General features: G+C 41.2%; 2 protein-coding genes across 3 annotated transcripts in view; both read left to right on the plus strand.

Moving 5' to 3' along the window:
* Positions 1–226: 226 nt before the first annotated feature.
* DHRSX (dehydrogenase/reductase X-linked) overlaps positions 227–16,562 on the plus strand; it is a 205,522-nt gene continuing 189,186 nt past the window's right edge. Inside the window, exon 1 of the mRNA XM_045004368.1 lies at positions 227–515. Within this exon, the coding sequence (XP_044860303.1) occupies positions 404–515 (112 nt within the window). The 5' untranslated portion in view covers positions 227–403. The remainder of the gene's footprint in view (positions 516–16,562) is intronic.
* The window catches only part of ZBED1 (zinc finger BED-type containing 1), a 134,590-nt gene continuing 119,305 nt past the window's right edge, over positions 1,278–16,562 (plus strand). Inside the window, exons 1-2 of one of the 2 annotated variants that reach the window (XM_045004360.1) lie at positions 1,278–1,290; positions 7,311–9,485. In XM_045004360.1, the coding sequence (XP_044860295.1) occupies positions 7,362–9,449 (2,088 nt within the window). In that variant the 5' untranslated portion in view covers positions 1,278–1,290; positions 7,311–7,361 and the 3' untranslated portion in view covers positions 9,450–9,485. Of the gene's footprint in view, positions 1,291–7,310; positions 9,486–16,562 lie in introns of those variants that run through there. The other variant, XM_045004353.1, reaches the window with a different exon arrangement.

The raw sequence follows: 16,562 nt of genomic DNA on the forward strand, positions 1-16,562 counted from the left end.
AATTCAAAAACAAGCCGGTCCCGGCCAGCTGGCCCCTGCACCTCCCCGCCTCCCTGGCAGCTAGCGCAGCCTTGGCTGCATCTCTCCCCAACTAGGGTGGCATCGTCTCCGCCCGCCCGGCGCCTTGGGCGCCGCTGGAGGCAGGGGGCTCAGGGGCCGCGCTCCCCTTCCCCCGCCCTGACGCGAGGTGGCCGCGCACATGCCCAGAAGCGAGCGGCGGAGCGTCCGGGCCGTGCAGCCTGTGACAGCGGCGGCGCTCTCCCTTCCGCTGGGTGTGGGCTCTGCCGCAGCAGCAGCGCCGCGCCCGCCCAGCCCGGGAGCGGACACACACACACACACGCGCACCGCGGCGCGCCGGGGCCCCGTCCCCGCTTCTCCCCGCGCCCAGGGGCCGGAGGCAGCCATGTCGCTATTGTCTGGGGCGCTGCCCGCGCTGCGGCTCTATTGCATCGGCCTCGCCGTCGCCCTGCACCAGCTGCTGCGCCGCCTCCGCCCCGGCGGGCCCCCCGCGCCAGGTGAGAGCATCGCGCCCCGCGCCCGCTGCTGCTGCCCAGCGGCGGTCGGGGCCGCCCCGTGGGGAGCCGCGCACTGAGCCCGCTCTCCTAACGGGGCAGGGGGGAGAGCAGGAGGCCGGCGGCCGCTGCCTCTTTGTAGCCTCCCCTCCCCCCCCCCCCCCCGGGCCCCGCTCTCCCCGCGGGGCTGGGCCGTGGCCCGTGACCTTGGCCCCTGCGCACAGCGAGGCTCTGCAGCGCCGCCCCCGGGCTCCGGCTCCGGCGTGTGCGCAGCCTGCCCTCCGGCCGCACCGCGGGCCCCGCTCCCTGCCAGGGCTGCAGTACCGCAGGGCCTGGCCCCGGCGCTCCTCCCCCGGGAGCTGCACACGCCGCGGCGGCTGCTGCTGCTGCTGCGCGCTCCAGCCTCCCCGCGGCGGCCCGCTGCGCTGGCGCCCTCCGCACGCGCCTGGCTGCTGGGGGCTGGGGCCGCTCCGGGCCGCTGGGCCCTTTCCCCTGCTGGCTTCGCAGGCGGTTCGTGGGCTGGAGCCTGCCTGGTTGGTGCTGGCATACTTGGTTACTGGGAGACACCTGCACACGCCCCCTCGCTGCTTGAACTGCGCCCGTTCCCGTGCTACACGCATAGTCTCTCCTCCCCCCCCAGTTACTGCACTAGCCCCAGGCCCCTGCGTTAGGCCCTTGCATCCCTCTCTGCTGCTGGACCTGAGTGGCCTTGTGCTTCAGTTGCTGGACAGACTCCGGACAGCTGGGTTCAGCTCCCCGCATTGCCTCAGATTCAGGCGTGAGTTTTGATCTGTTTGTGCCTCAGGTCCCAGCCTCACGTGGGTGTTGAGGATTGATCAGTGTTGTGATGTGCTCAGATACTGTGGTGATAAACCTATAAGAAATCAATCCCCCTAGCTTCTCCTGCTGAACAAGAACCGTCTGCTTTGCCTGGCTACCTTCCTCTGTCCTGATCCTGCACCTAGATACTAGGCTAGAACCCTCCCTGTTCTCCTTGCCTGCTTTTGAATTCTGCAACTCAAGTAAATTCCTCCATCTCTGCTAAACTTGGGCGTTGGACTTTATTCTTCCACACTCCTGGCCCCTTGATTACATCCTCTCTAAAATCACTCTTCCGGTATTGATAGTGGTGAACTTCTTCACTGAATCCGACTCTCATAGACTGCTGGTCTTCTCTTCCTTCCCAGCTATTGGAGGGAGTGTTGGTGAACACATTCTATATGCTGAATATATATTGTCATTAATTGCCAGTATTTCAGGTGACAATTCATTTGTGTTACATTTTTAAATGATTTTTGTGGTCAACAGAAAACTTAATGATGTTCTGTTTCCCACATTAGGTTCTATGAAGGAAGCCTGAGGTTTTCAAAAATGATTAGTCTGAGAATCTCTTCAGGCCAGACAGCAATACAATAGGAATCTTAAATTTAGAAGGACACTAATTTTTAAAAACACTTTTGAATTTGTTGGTGCTTCTAACAGCTCCCTGCAACTTGGGAGGGCCTGAAAACCATGTAATGAGTGACAGCATCACTGCAGTTCACTAGTTTGGTTCTGTTTATTTTCTCTGACTAGCTTCAAATGTGGCTCTTATGGAGGTGATGGTGGCTTTAACAAGAATAACAACAAAACTGCAGGTATCGGGATGCAGTTCAGTGAGATTATTTAAAATATGAGGCTGAAATCCACTTATTGTATAGTTGAGTACTAGAGAGGAGAGAAAATAAATTTCTGTGTCAACCATTAATTTTTGTAAAATTAATGCAAAGACTGGACAGCACAGATTTCCGCACATGGGTTCATTGGGTAATGTTTCTTCCATACTAATAATTGTAATGCAGATTTGAGTTTTGCTCTCATTCTCAAAAACATATAACATGCCAAAAAAAAAAAAAAAAGCAGATATGTGCCTACAGTTTTATGTCAGCTGAGCATTCTTCTAGCATTAATTTTTCTTGGCAGGGTAAAATTGTGGATTATGCCTAGGGTGTGTAATTCTTTCAACATAATTTAAAACTGAACAGAAATATTATGACAAAGATTGACCCAAACATTTTATTTTATTGTAAATTTAAATATAATTGACAAATCAGAAAATATCAAGAATGTATTTGAAACTGTGATTAAAAAACAAACCAACTTGTGAACAGGGGTATTTTGATATGGATGTTAGGCTAGTCTAGGTAAGATTTCAAAGTAGTGATCATAGTATGACAAAAACAACACTTTAAAATGTGAAAGTAATTACGTGTGTTTTAGAATGGACATAGTTAATCTTGGATCAGTAATCTGCTACTTTTATTGGAATAAAGAGGCAACAATTGTGTCAAGAAGTTAGTAAACTAAAAATATTTTAAAATACAGAAGCTGAAAGCTTTTTCTAACCCTTGTAGTCCTCAATTCTCAAAAATATATGGTTACTGAAATAAAAGATGCATAAATCAGGTGTCAATGAGAGACATTTAAAAAAACATTGCGGGAAATAGGGGAGAGCCAGAGATTTGTAGTTTAGCTCCTCAGGTCTCCATGTTCTGGAATTTGGACCTCAAACCTACTTGACCTTATCTACGCTGGCAAGCCACATAGCCATAATTCAGCATAGGTGCAGCTCCATGGTGGAAGCTATATTATAGAAAACCATCTGGCATCCAGTGATTGATCTGCCCTGTGTTGAATTAAGGGTCTGAAGTTTACTAGTGTAGCTGTAGCCCTTATATCGTCAGAAGCTGCATTCATTTAAAAAAAGTTTGTTATACTATTTCACAGAAATATTCAGGAGCTGCAGTCTAAAGTAAACTAAATTAAATTAATCCTCTTTTCCTGAATTAATCAAGGTTGTATGCTGTTTTCGCTCCACAATTTAACTTGTCTTTCTAAAAACTGACTCCTCTCCTACTACGTCCTGCTAATATTTGTCTAATTTTACAGATATTGTTTAGGATGGTGTGTATGGAAAGGACAGTTTGAACTGTACAAATGAGCAGCTCCGGGGGCAAAATATATTGCAGTAGTTTTGATTTGTGAACTGAAAACACAAAAGTATATAACATGAAGGTGTAAATTTCACAGCATTCCAGGGTAGGAATATCAGGAAGTTTGCTTCAGATTCTGAAACTGAAACACAGAAGGAGGAATTTCAATGCAGGTTGTGAATTTAATGTAGACTTCACAATTAAGTGCAGTGCTGGATAGTAAAGGAGGAAGAGGAATGACATGAATTATTATTTAAACATTTCTCAATACTAATTGTATAAAATAGTATAATTAACGATCAGTATGGTAATATATATCTGTTAGTGCTTGTGTACAAAAATAATTAATTATTCAAATAGATACACTGCATGATATTCTTCTCCCACTGCTTAACTTTAATAATTAAAATAAATGCTCGTACTGATATCTTAATGTAAGGTGTGACTTTGCCTCAAAATCAAGTTTTAAAAACAAAAATCTAATCAGTGAATTTACAAAAGATGAGCTAGCTAATTGTGACACCAGGAAGTTAATACAGGAAATGTGGTTTCAGCCCATTGCAAGTCATCTCATTGTTTTTTATCTTTTTAAAATCATGCTCTCTCTGACACTAATTGTTTCACAGAGTAGGATTTTCTGTGATCATGTTGAAGAGTTGTCAGAAAATTTTTGTTTTTTCTCATGCTGCATTTGATCTTCTGTTGCATAAATCACTTCATTGAAATTTGGCTTCAGACATACTCGATGCTGCATGTTTTGTACTTATAGAGAAGACTTGTTAATGTTTATATTTGTACTTGAGAGATGTAGAAAGTGACTTAGAACTGAGTGCTAATATTACTCATTCATGTTTTTAAAAACATCTTTTAACCTGAGATAGACTTTAAATGTTCCCAATTTTCTCTTTCTAATTAATCTAAATGAAATTATTTTCTTCTGGCTTTCACTATAATTTTCAAAACTATTAATAGGGAGCTTGGGTCCCCCTCAGTTTTGATTCAAGTATTAATATCTTTTATTTCATATGGAGAAAGTATTATAATAGATTAAGGATGCTGTACTTCCTGTCTTAAACAAGTATGTTTCCCAGTTGTTAAAATTGTTTCACTCCAGAGACAGTTTGTGATCCATTGCTGGTGAAGTGATTCACATATATGGGAGGAACAATATCTGGGATCCATCAAGATGAAAGGAACTATATATAATGTACATGTAAGATATTATTAAATTATATCCAGAAAAAGGCTACATTTAAAAGAGAGCAATTTAGATTGCAAAGTTATGTGTGGTTCAGTATTATAATTAAGGTGGTGGTACGCTGATGTATCTTTAACTGTGGCAATGCTACAATGTACCACTCTAGTTAAATGTTGAGTCTATATATAAATGATAGAAAAGATCTTACAGTCATAAAATCAGGTGGAGTGAGCCTGGGACACTCATTCACTTTGAATGAACATGTGTTTTCGTGTTCTATGACAGGATCTGTATGTTGTAGAATTTCCCTCCTTAATTTTAAATATTAAAGGCACACCACCTGTTTTATTACGCTGCTTCCTCTTTGCTTCCAGGAACCTCTGTGTTACAGTAAGGGATACTCTGGGATAAAATGAAATTTGTTGAGTCTGTATGTGTACCAGAAACCCTGTGACATGGCTTGAAATAGAGGTATCTGAAGCAATAATAACAGCAAATACTGATATGGTACATCATGCCAGTGCATAAGATGAAGCTATTAAAACCATCATCTGTAACATTATACTGTATATACCTCTCCTTCAAAGTTATATTGTCATACTATGAGAATGCATAACATGGAGTTGTTAATATGGATCTTTGGAATGATGCAGCATAACCATGTTGGGTCGGTAATTCATATTGATGACTGAAGCACTGAAATTAGTCATAGCAAAGGACATACCAGAATTCAGAGCACATTTTAAAAAACAGAATAGTTTTACCTCCTGATGCAGAATCTTCAGATGTAAATATTTAAAGAAAATCAACCAAACCAAAAAAATCTGCAACTCCCCCTCATCTATAACCTTCAATAACCTTGTCTTACTATTTTATTAAAAAAACTCAAAATATTAAAAAATAACTAGAATAGTTAAAAGGAACAAAAGTCCCTTACTCCATAAAGTCAAGTATCAGAGGGGTAGCCGTGTTCGTCTGGATCTGTAAAAGCAGCAAAGAGTCCTGTGGTACCACCTTATAGACTAACAGATGTATTGGAGCATAAGCTTTTGTGGGTGAATACCCACTTTGTTGTATTGGAGCATGAGCTTTCGTGGGTGAATACCCACTTCGTCGGATGCATGTGACATGCATCCGACGAAGTGGGCATTCACCCACGAAAGCTCATGCTCCAATACATCTGTTAGTCTATAAGGTGCCACAGGACTCTTTGCTGCTTTTACTCCATAGAGTAAGCTCACAGGAGCAACTGCACTGAAAAGATACACACAAACATTCCTGCAGGTCTGCAACAATGTCATGAAAAGCCTACTAGCTTGTTTTACTCACCCAGGGCTTTCTTTTTCTGTTTCCTGGCATGGTGCTGCCACTGACAGGGAATGATGGGGACATGTCCTCTTCCCCCAACTTACTGATTTGTTGAGGTCCCATTCTCAGTAGAATGCATCATGAACGTATTCTCAACTCTGGTCCTCTCAAATTTTTGTATGTGCCTGCACCACTGTTCCCTGATGGCTCCTTTACCCTCTCCTTACTGATCTTTTTTACCCATTTACTGGGCATTTCAAGAATGGGGCTGTTTGTTGTTCTGAGGGTCTGTTGGCAATGGTCTGGCTAGATTGCAGCCATGGTAGAGGTAGACAAAGCAACATCTACAAATGCAGTCTCAGCCATGGGTAGTGGTGCACTGGTGCAGAGAAATGAGCTCTGGCAGGTAATTGCTTGAAGGGAGACTGGTGACTTTATTATACTTTTCTGGGAAAAATATTTTGCCCCATGCAAATCTGTAGGTATAATTTTCCAGAGCACACTCTGTAGAAAACTCATACATTTGTTCTTCTGAACAGCTAAAGAGAATGTTCAAACTGACATATTTCAATGCATTGATAAAAGTTCCCCTGCCTGCCTCTCTTCCTGCAATTATAAGGTGCTGATATTCCAGGAGCCAAGAGCTCTGAACATTAATTCCACAAAGAGGCAGGCAGGAAAGTCCTCAAATGTATATTGTTGCTCTGCATGAGGGCTCTGATCCTACTTTAACTGAATCCAGTTGGAAAATGTCCTTTGATTTGAGCAGAGCAGGATCAGTTCCATAGTTGTAATGTATAACTTAAAAAATTAATCTGACAAAGTCAAACCAATTTAACAAAATTGGTTTCAGCACAAACAAACATTTATTCCTTGTGTATCAAATTTCTGCTGAAATAGCAGAAACAGCAGAGTTCAATAATTCTTGTGCAAAGGGATGTTGACTCAACCTTAAGTATAATTTCAGGATAGGGAGCTACTATAACAAATGTCTAATGTACGTGGCAATAACGTTCTTAAACTCTACAGTGATTGTTACACTTTCTCTACCAAGAATTTTCATGTTACTCAAGAAACTCAGTTTTTCTTGGTTGTACTAGCTCAGTCACAGCATCGCTTCACATATTAAAACACTTTTATTTTTGACATTCTAATGGGTCTTCCTATAGGTCACACTTCCTGTAAACTTCATCTTTAATTTTTCAAAAGTAATTAGTAAGGTAGGTTTCTTGGTGTATTCACAAAAGCACTGATTTCACATAGTTGAGTGTGCTCCACGTGTGCTTTCTCATTGTATCTTTATCTTACTGCCTTTATCAGGTACTCATTAATGAGTGAAGGATCAAAAGGTGGGACGGTGGCCAAGAAGCAATGGAGAATAAAAGCTTAGAAGGCTCGCCATCAGATCTAAAGTTAGTGGCTCATCCAAGAGCAAAGAGTAAAGTATGGAAGTACTTTGGGTTTGATACTAATGCAGAAGGATGCATATTACAGTGGAAGAAAATCTATTGCCGCATCTGCATGGCCCAAATTGCCTATTCAGGAAACACGTCCAACCTTTCATACCACCTTGAGAAAAATCATCCTGATGAGTTCTGCGAATTTGTGAAAAGTAACACTGAGCAAATGAGGGAAGCATTTGCTACTGCATTTTCAAAACTGAAGCCAGAATCATCACAGCAGGTTGTTCAAGACACTTTAATTATGAAGACCAGCCACAATTATGAAAACAAAAAGCATCAAGAATTGACTGCTGCTGTGATTAGCCTAATTTGTGAGGGCATGTATCCTTCCTCTATTGTTGATGAACCCACATTCAAGGCACTTTTGAGAACAGCTGATCCTAGATATGAACTTCCTAGCAGGAAATATTTCTGCACAAAAGCAATTCCCGAAAAATACAATGGTATTAGAGAAATTGTGTTAAAAGAACTTACTGAAATTCTATGGTGTGGCATATCCACTGATATGTGGAGAAGTGAAAACCAGAATAGATCGTATGTAACACTCGCAGTTCATTTTCTGAACAGTAGCCCTTCTAACTGTCTGGCTGTTAACTCCCGGTGTTTAAAAACATTTGAAGTGCCGGAGGAAAATACTGCAGAGACTATTACACGAGTCCTCTATGAAATCTTTATTGAATGGGGGATCAATACAAAAGTCTTTGGTGCTACAACAGATTATGGTAAAGACATTGTGAAAGCTTGCTCTCTCCTAGATATTCCCGTACAAATGCCTTGTTTGGGGCAGACTTTTAATGCAGGAATACAACAAGCTTTTCAGCTTCCAAAACTGTGCAGCCTCCTTGCCAGGTGCCGAAAACTGGTGGAATATTTTCAGCAATCCACGGTCGCAATGTACATGTTAAGTGAGAAGCAGAAGCAACAAAATGTTCTCCACTGTATGCTTGTAAGTGATCGTGTTTCCTGGTGGGGAAGCACACTTGCCATGTTGCAACGTCTTAAAGAACAGCAGTTTGTAATTGCAGCAGTTCTTGTGGAGGACAGCAATAACCACCATCTGATGCTGGAAGCCAGTGAATGGAATACAATTGAAGGCCTGGTGGACCTACTTCAACCCTTTAAGCAGGTTGCTGAGATGATGTCTGCTTCAAAATATCCAACAATCAGTATGGTGAAACCCCTCCTCCACATGCTTCTAAATACCACATTGAACATCAAAGAGAATGATTTGAAAGAAATTAGCATGGCCAAGGAAGTGATAGCCAAAGAGTTATCAACAACATACCAGCATACACCTGAGATAGACATGTTTCTCAATGTTGCAACTTTTCTGGACCCTAGGTACAAAAAACTACCTTTCCTTTCAGCATTTGAACGACAACAGGTAGAAAACAGAGTGGTGGAGGAAGCAAAAAGCCTTTTGGAAAAAGTAAAAGAAAACACTTTCAGGCCTGAAGAAAAGTTCTTTACAGTGTCAGAAGAGCCACCTGTGAAAAAAATAATCATCTCCTCTACTCCTCCCCCTACCAGCGCAATCAATAACATGCTTGCGGAAATCTTTTGCCAGACAGGAGGGGTGGAAGACCAAGAGGAATGGCATGCTCAGATTGTTGAGGAATTGAGCAACTTTAAATCACAAAAGGTTCTTGGTCTAAATGAAGACCCCCTTAAGTGGTGGTCTGACAGACTAGCATTATTTCCTGTTTTACCAAAGGTACTTCAGAAATATTGGTGTATTCTAGCCACAAGAGTCTTCCCTGAACGCCTTTTTGGTTCCTCTGCTAATGTTGTAAGTGCTAAGAGAAACCGGTTAGCCCCAGCTCATGTTGATGAGCAGATCTTTTTGTACGAAAACACTCGCAATGTGTCTGAAGCAGAACCTGAAGATGAGGATGAAGGCGAGTGGGGCTTGGAACAGGAACAGATTTTTAATTTAAATGACACAGTTAATGTGAGCAGCAATTTCTTTAATATCCGAGACAGTGGGTTCATTTAACAGGAATACTATGGTACATTAAATAACAAAGAAAAGGTATTTGTCTTAAGTTACCAAAATTGTTCTGTTTGATGCTATGAATACTGTAAATATTGAACAAGCGTAAAGACTTGGTTTAAGCTTCTATTGTATATGTCTTGCCCACTATCTTAAAACAGGAATAACTTGTGATTATATAGCACTGAAATGAACAAGGAAGTAATTCTGCAAAGACCATAACTCCTGACTCTGGCCCAAATTTCAGGAAAGCACTTATGCATGTGTTTAATTCCCGTGTACTTCAGTGGGACTTGAATGTGCTTAAGTGCTTTCTGTAATAGGAATGTTTTCTGAATTTGAACTCTAAACAGAGAAGTTTTAAAGATGTACAAATCCACCTCTGAAACCAACATGGGTTAGGATTTCAAAGTTTAAATTCCTAAATTTAAAGTTGATTTAAAAATCCATAAGTCAGATCTTCAGAGACTCTTACAAAATTATTAGGAAGAAACTAGACAATAAATAACTTTGAGCCTGATTTTTTTCACTACCTCATACTTTTGGCCTTGTCTACACTACAAGTTCTACTGGTATAACTACATCAATTAGGGGTGTGATTTTTGTATTGACATACAGGTATAGGCTTTAGTGTGGATGCAGTTATACTGATATAGCTTTTTTGCTTCCCAAACCATAATAAGCTATATTGGTATAAGCACTTTTATGCCAGTATAACTGCATCCACACCGGGGGACATTTTGTCACTTAGTCATACTAGTATAGTTAAAGTGGTAAAACTTTCTAGTGTAGACAAGCCCTGATGCCACCCTTACATTTATACTAAGTAGGTGGAAATCACAACCACATCAGAATGTGGCATTTTACACTCACTTCGTGTGAGTCTAAGTCAGTGGTTCTCAAACTTTTGTACTGGGGACCCCTTTCACACAGCAAGCCTCTGAGTGCGACCCTCCTTAGAAATTAAACACACTTTAAAATATATTTAACACCATTGTAAATGCTGAAGGCAAAGCAGGATTTGGAGTGGAGGCTGACAGCTCACAACCCCCCATGAAATAAACTTGCGACCCCCTGAGGGGTCACGATCCCCAGTTTGAGAACCCCTGGTCTAAGTGGTGGCTACACAAGGTGTAAAGCAGCAAAGAATCAGGCCCCTGAAGGATGGGAGAAGTACGGAGATTAGAAAATGGCAAGGACCATATTTGTTTTTATTTGTTTTTATACAAATTGTTTTAATTTAAATTGGGACTTTGACCAGGGGGTTAGAAAGATCTTTGGTGGAAAAAGCCTTTCAAAAAAGTAAGCTTTAATTTTGTGTAAATGTATTTAAGCAGGGAAAACAACCCTCACACAAGTTGTTAGACTTTGATAATGTTTCCTGTTATGTCAGCACTTACAAACTTCCTTTTCCCCTTCTTCCCTTTAGAGTCAGTTTGTAGAGGGCTTTGGTCTGGCCCACCTCAATACTAGTTCTGATTAATCATTATGTGTACTGCAGTATCTCCCCCCTGTGTCTCTATGCCTAAATATTTTAAGTCTTTTTGAGTACTTAGCAAAATAAAATAATAAAATGCATCTCTTAGGAAGAGCTACATGTCTAAAACAAGTCTATAGTCCACTTTTTGGCTGAGAGTGTGGAGGCAGCCAGCATATTTTGCTTATGCACAGGGGGACTTTTGGAACTACCATATTATAGGCAAAGTTTTTTTTTCTTTTTTCATTTCCCAATTGGAAATGTTCTGGGAATATCACTCTTACTGAATAGAATACAAATTGTCATTAGTCTACAACAGGGATCGGCAACCTTTGGCACGCCCTAGCGGGCCGGGCTGGTTTGTTTACTTGCCGCGTCCACAGGTTTGGCCGATCGCAGCTCCCACTGGCCGCGGTTCGCTGCTCCATGCCAATGGGTGTGGTGGGAAGTGCAGGCCAGCACATCCCTCACCCCGTGCTGCTTCCTGCAGCTGCCATTGCCCTGCAGCATCCAGTGGCAGCCGTGATCGGCCGAACCTGTGGACGCGGCAGGTAAACAAACCGGCCTGGCCCACCAGTGTGCTTACCCTGGCGAGCCGTGTGCCAAAGGTTGCTGATTCCTGGTCTACAATGTAGCATGAAGGTATAAGTGGGATGCCCTCTGAAAGTCTGTGTATCATGTGATCTTGGAAATCATTCAGTTGTTGCAGAGATCAGAGACATTCACTCTGTTGTATTAGTCTCACTGACTATGCTATAAAATGCATGTGTACATATAGCACTCAGATACTGCGATGACGGACAGCAGTATAAAATGCTAACACAACATGTATAGGTGTGTGTCTGTGATTGTCTTACGCAACATTGATTTGGAGAGATGTCCACCAGAGACAGTTCAGTGTATTCTTATGGGATGACTATTTGGAATTCATAATCATAGATGCATGGTTTTATAAAGGGGCTGGTCAAAAGTAACACAAAAGTGAGATTTACAGTGATATTTAATATGCAGTGTCACTTGTACTATCAAGCTGTGTATGTTTACATTTTGTTTTTATAGTTCTCACCAACCAATGCACAGTATGATCATTTGGCAGTAGGTGGGGAGATTAGAATCATGAAACAAATCAAATGGTGTAAATTATCCGGCAACCTTTAGCTAATGAAAAATGACTGTAAATGGTGGTCTAACTTGTACAGACCTAGCATTCAGATGGCTCAGTTCTTCACTACCCTGCATCTTGTGTAATTATTTATACTCCCGGAAAGTGCGTGTAAAATGCACCATTCTGATATGGTATCACTGTACATCCACTTTGCACAGATGTACATGACTACAGAACGTGCAAGGCTGTAGGAGATTGGGCCCAGAAAATATGCAAAACAAGTGTAGCTTACATGTGTAGGAAGCATAGCAGAATAATTAATTAACTGGAGGGAGGAAGTTAAAGCAGGCCCCTTAGCTGATTTTCCTTTTACACCTGCTCAGTGTATAAGTTACACTTATTTTGCACATTGATTGCCAAGCTGATGTAACTTACTCTTAAAATTGATGTGGTAGTGTAACTTTTAGCACAATTTGTCACCTAATGAATTTGTCCCTAAAGGAGCTGAAGCTGTTAACATAGTGCTTAATTTGTGCCAGGGTTGAGCCCCAGCACCTCTGGGCTTGCCACATCAGGAATGAAAGTAAAAAAAAAATGCTTGAGACCTGGCACTTCTTTCATTAAAAATTAAGCACTGTGTTAACACCAGAGGTTTGAATCTCCTCTTACACTGCTGTAATTAGGAGTAGCTTAACTGAAATCAGTGGAGTTACACCAATGTAAAAAAAAAGAAAATCAGGCCCCCCCCCAGGTCTGAATTCAGCTTCTCCAACCCCTGTTTCCATGTGGACCATCTGAAGGCTAAAATTATCATGCAGTGCAACCTATTTTCTCCCCAAATCAGTTTCACCAATACCAGTGCAATGCACTGTTTTGCTCCTTCTGGCCTTTTAATTTTTGGTATCCAAAATAAAATGGTAATTGGTTCAGTTGACATGTCTCGTTGTTCTAAGACTAAGCCATTGTTTGTCCTACCCATTGTCTGTGAGTTTTTATTTAATGTGCTAAGCTTAGAATATTGTTAAATAAACCAGAGAAATAAATTAGCTACTAATTTATTTGTCTGATGTGTGTTCATATCTTCAGCACTTTATGACGTTGAACTCTCCAGCACCAAGGCCATGTTATATTTCAAGTTTTTCAAACTATGTATAACTCCTCTGAAACTTACTGAAGTATACTATACAAATCGTTCTGGATAAAAATATGTTGAGATCAAGAATACCTCTCTTACTGAAAAGCTTAGACAATTTCTCTTCATAAGAATTACATGCCGTTTTCAGGCAACAGTACTGCCATGTGGGTGAGCCAAGTTGCAACACTGTCCAGCATGCTGCCACAACATGAGTAAATGGTTCATTATTACCATGGTGGGACTAGAGTTTGTTACTGAATTGTGCTATAGCCCTAGCTATATGAACTTAAGTCTCTTAAATTCTATATGAACGTACAATCTGGAATTGTTTATATTTTGTGACACATGAAGAAATGGTGATGCGGAAGGGTGACGAGCAGGGATGCAACTTTGGATTTTGCTTCTTGTCTGGAAAATGATTTTATTTTTAACTTCCTTAAAAATTATATTTATGATAAAAGAAGATAAATTACCTTGAAATTACACATCTAAATGTCCTAAACTCAACATTAAGACTTCATGGTAGGAATCAGGATTAAGAAGGCAACTGATAATTTAAGTGCTTTTGGGGACAACCCATATTTAAACACATGTTATGACCTAGAAGGGTAAAGGGCACTTTGAAGAACCCATAAGTAGAAAAGGTTTACATTTTTAGCAGAATATATTTGTTTCCTAGTTTTAAAAGTCCCACTTACAGATTAGAAAAAAATACTGTATATAAGATATAATAGAATTCCCTATTTTGAAAGTATAGAACACCTCTGAAAATGGTATTATTACTTTGTATTACTATAAGGCCTAGAGGGCTCAACTAAAATGAGGGCCCCTCCACAAACAAAGTAAGAGACATTCCCTGCCCTGGAAAGCTTAGACTTTAAATACTCTTTCAAGCCAGTGGATCTTTGTAAGGGCAGCCACTGTAGTTTTTCCGTTTAGCTTTTACATGTTTTACGTTTTTTTAAAAAGTTTCACATTAGTAAAAGGAGTGTTGATTTAGTCTTTAGGTTGCACAATGTCTCACTTGTCTTTAAGATATAAAACATAATTAGAAAAAGGATGGTCTAGTGGTTAGGGAGTTAACTGTGGACTCCATAGTCATGGATTCAGTTTCTTGGCTCTGCAACAGACTTCCTGTGTGACTTCAGGCAAGTCCCTGAGGCCTGTATCCACAAAGATATTTAGGCTGCTAACTTCCACTGATTTCAGTGGAAGTTAGCAGCCTAAATACCTTTAAGGATCTGGGCCTTAATGTCTCTGTGCCTCTGTTTTGATCTATAACATGAGGTTAATAGTTTTTTCCTACTCCTGAGAGGTGTTGTGAGGCTAAGTACATTAAAAGTTGTGAGCTGCTGAGATACTGCAGTAATGCGGCCCATAAAAGTACTACAGAACAAAGTACTCTATCTATAGACCACATGGTACCATATCACTTTCACTGGTAATTCCATTGGTCCTGAGGCTGTACTGTCTTGCACCTTGTGTCTTGGTGCACCCAAAGATAAACTCAAAAAAAATATTTCCCATCAGTTCGGATGATGAGAGCCTTAGTATAGACAAGGCTGCTGTGACACACCCTGGTTTTACTGCTGTATTAGTTAAACCTGCTAAAAGTAAGTCTGACTTATGCAGTGATAAAAATGGTTTTGCTGTGGGACTTCGTTTTACGTTATGGCATTCGTTGATTCAGCTGAAGAGGTGATAACAGGAGTGGGAATTTTTTTGTCTGTTTCTCCACTGTAGACAAGATGGAAGTAGTCAGTTCTACCCGGGTAAAGAGGTTGTACAATGCTACCAAATCTGAATAGTTCAGTGGTTCCCAAACTTGTTCCGCCGCTTGTGCCAGGAAAGCCCCTGGCGGGCCGGGCTGGTTGGTTTACCTGCCGCGTCCGCAGGTTCGGCCGATTGCGGCTCCCACTGGCCGCAGTTCGCTGCTCCAGGCCAATGGAAGCTGCTGGAAGCGGCGGAACAAGTTTGGGAACCACTGGAATAGTTCATTCAAACACATGGTACCTTATTAATACTAAAGTGCAAAGCAATGGAGAATCAGATCTATTGATTTTTCACTGAGTCAGAATGAGGTCCCAAATATTACACCCCCCCCCCAAAAAAAAAGATCATTACCTGTGTGTTTAGTATCTTAGGTTATTAAAACTGAAGAAAATAGTATTCTGGTTTACTTTTACTTTGTGTTCTCAGTTTACTCACCTTAGGGCACGTCTACACGTACAGCGGCACAGCTGTACCAATGTAGCTGCCCTGAGGCACCGTATCTGGTGAAGACACGCTCTCCCACTAACATAGCGCTGTGCACACAAGGGCTTATGTTGTTGTAATTTATGTTGCTTGGTGGATGGTTTATTCACACCCCTGAGCAACATATTTTATACTGACATAGGCTGTAGTGCAGACATAACCTTTGACTTGTTAAGTATCAGAGGGGTAGCCGTGTTAGTCTGGATCTGTAAAAGCAACAAAGAATCCTGTGGCACCTTATAGACTAACAGACGTTTTGCAGCATGAGCTTTCGTGGGTGAATACCCACTTCTTCAGATGCAAGTATTCACCCACGAAAGCTCATGCTGCAAAACGTCTGTTAGTCTATAAGGTGCCACAGGATTCTTTGTTGCTTTGACTTGTTAGTGTCTCCTTCAACCATTTTGTGTTCATTAATATAATGACTGGAGCTATGAGTTATACAGAGGAAAGTTTACATCATTTGGCATCATATTATTATTTATGTGTATTCCTGTAGCATCTAGGGAACCCCTCGCATGGACCTGGACCCTATTGTGTGAGTGGCTGTACAAATTGAACAAAGGTGGAAAAACTTGTATTGATATTTGTTTTGTAAAATACTTCTTTTGCAGACCTACATTTTAGGTCTAGTTTGACATAACTTCTTATGCTAGTAGGATAATGGTAACAGGGTGTCTGAATAATTTTAATGACTGAATCATAGAGATTTAGAAGACTTTAGTTCTAGATTAGAGTTCATAAGTTTTCTCATCTCTTTAGAGAATGATTTAAAGTACAGTGCATAGTGACACTTTTTAAACAGGTGTAACACGTGTTAAGGTATACCTGTACATGTTAAGTTATGTGTGTATTGGAAAGAGAATAATATCCTTATGCAAGCTCCACCTATTTTACTCCCTCCCTGCTATTCTTTCCATTTTAATATTTCCTTTCAGAAGATCTTGTGATCTGGCTTTTCAAGTTACTACAAGGCTATATATATAGACCAAGCATGGTTTTTTTTGTTACATTGAGAAGACTCAGTGCATCTGTCTCTCTTTCCTGGGATGTTTTTTTTTTTTTTTTTTTTGGTCAACTAAGATATAGTTTGGTGTCTCATCATATTTCCTCTGGACAACTGCTTTTTTGCTAAGGTTAAAA

The sequence above is a fragment of the Mauremys mutica genome, chromosome 1 (assembly GCF_020497125.1).
Source record: "Mauremys mutica isolate MM-2020 ecotype Southern chromosome 1, ASM2049712v1, whole genome shotgun sequence".
Taxonomy (NCBI): Eukaryota; Metazoa; Chordata; order Testudines; family Geoemydidae; genus Mauremys; species Mauremys mutica.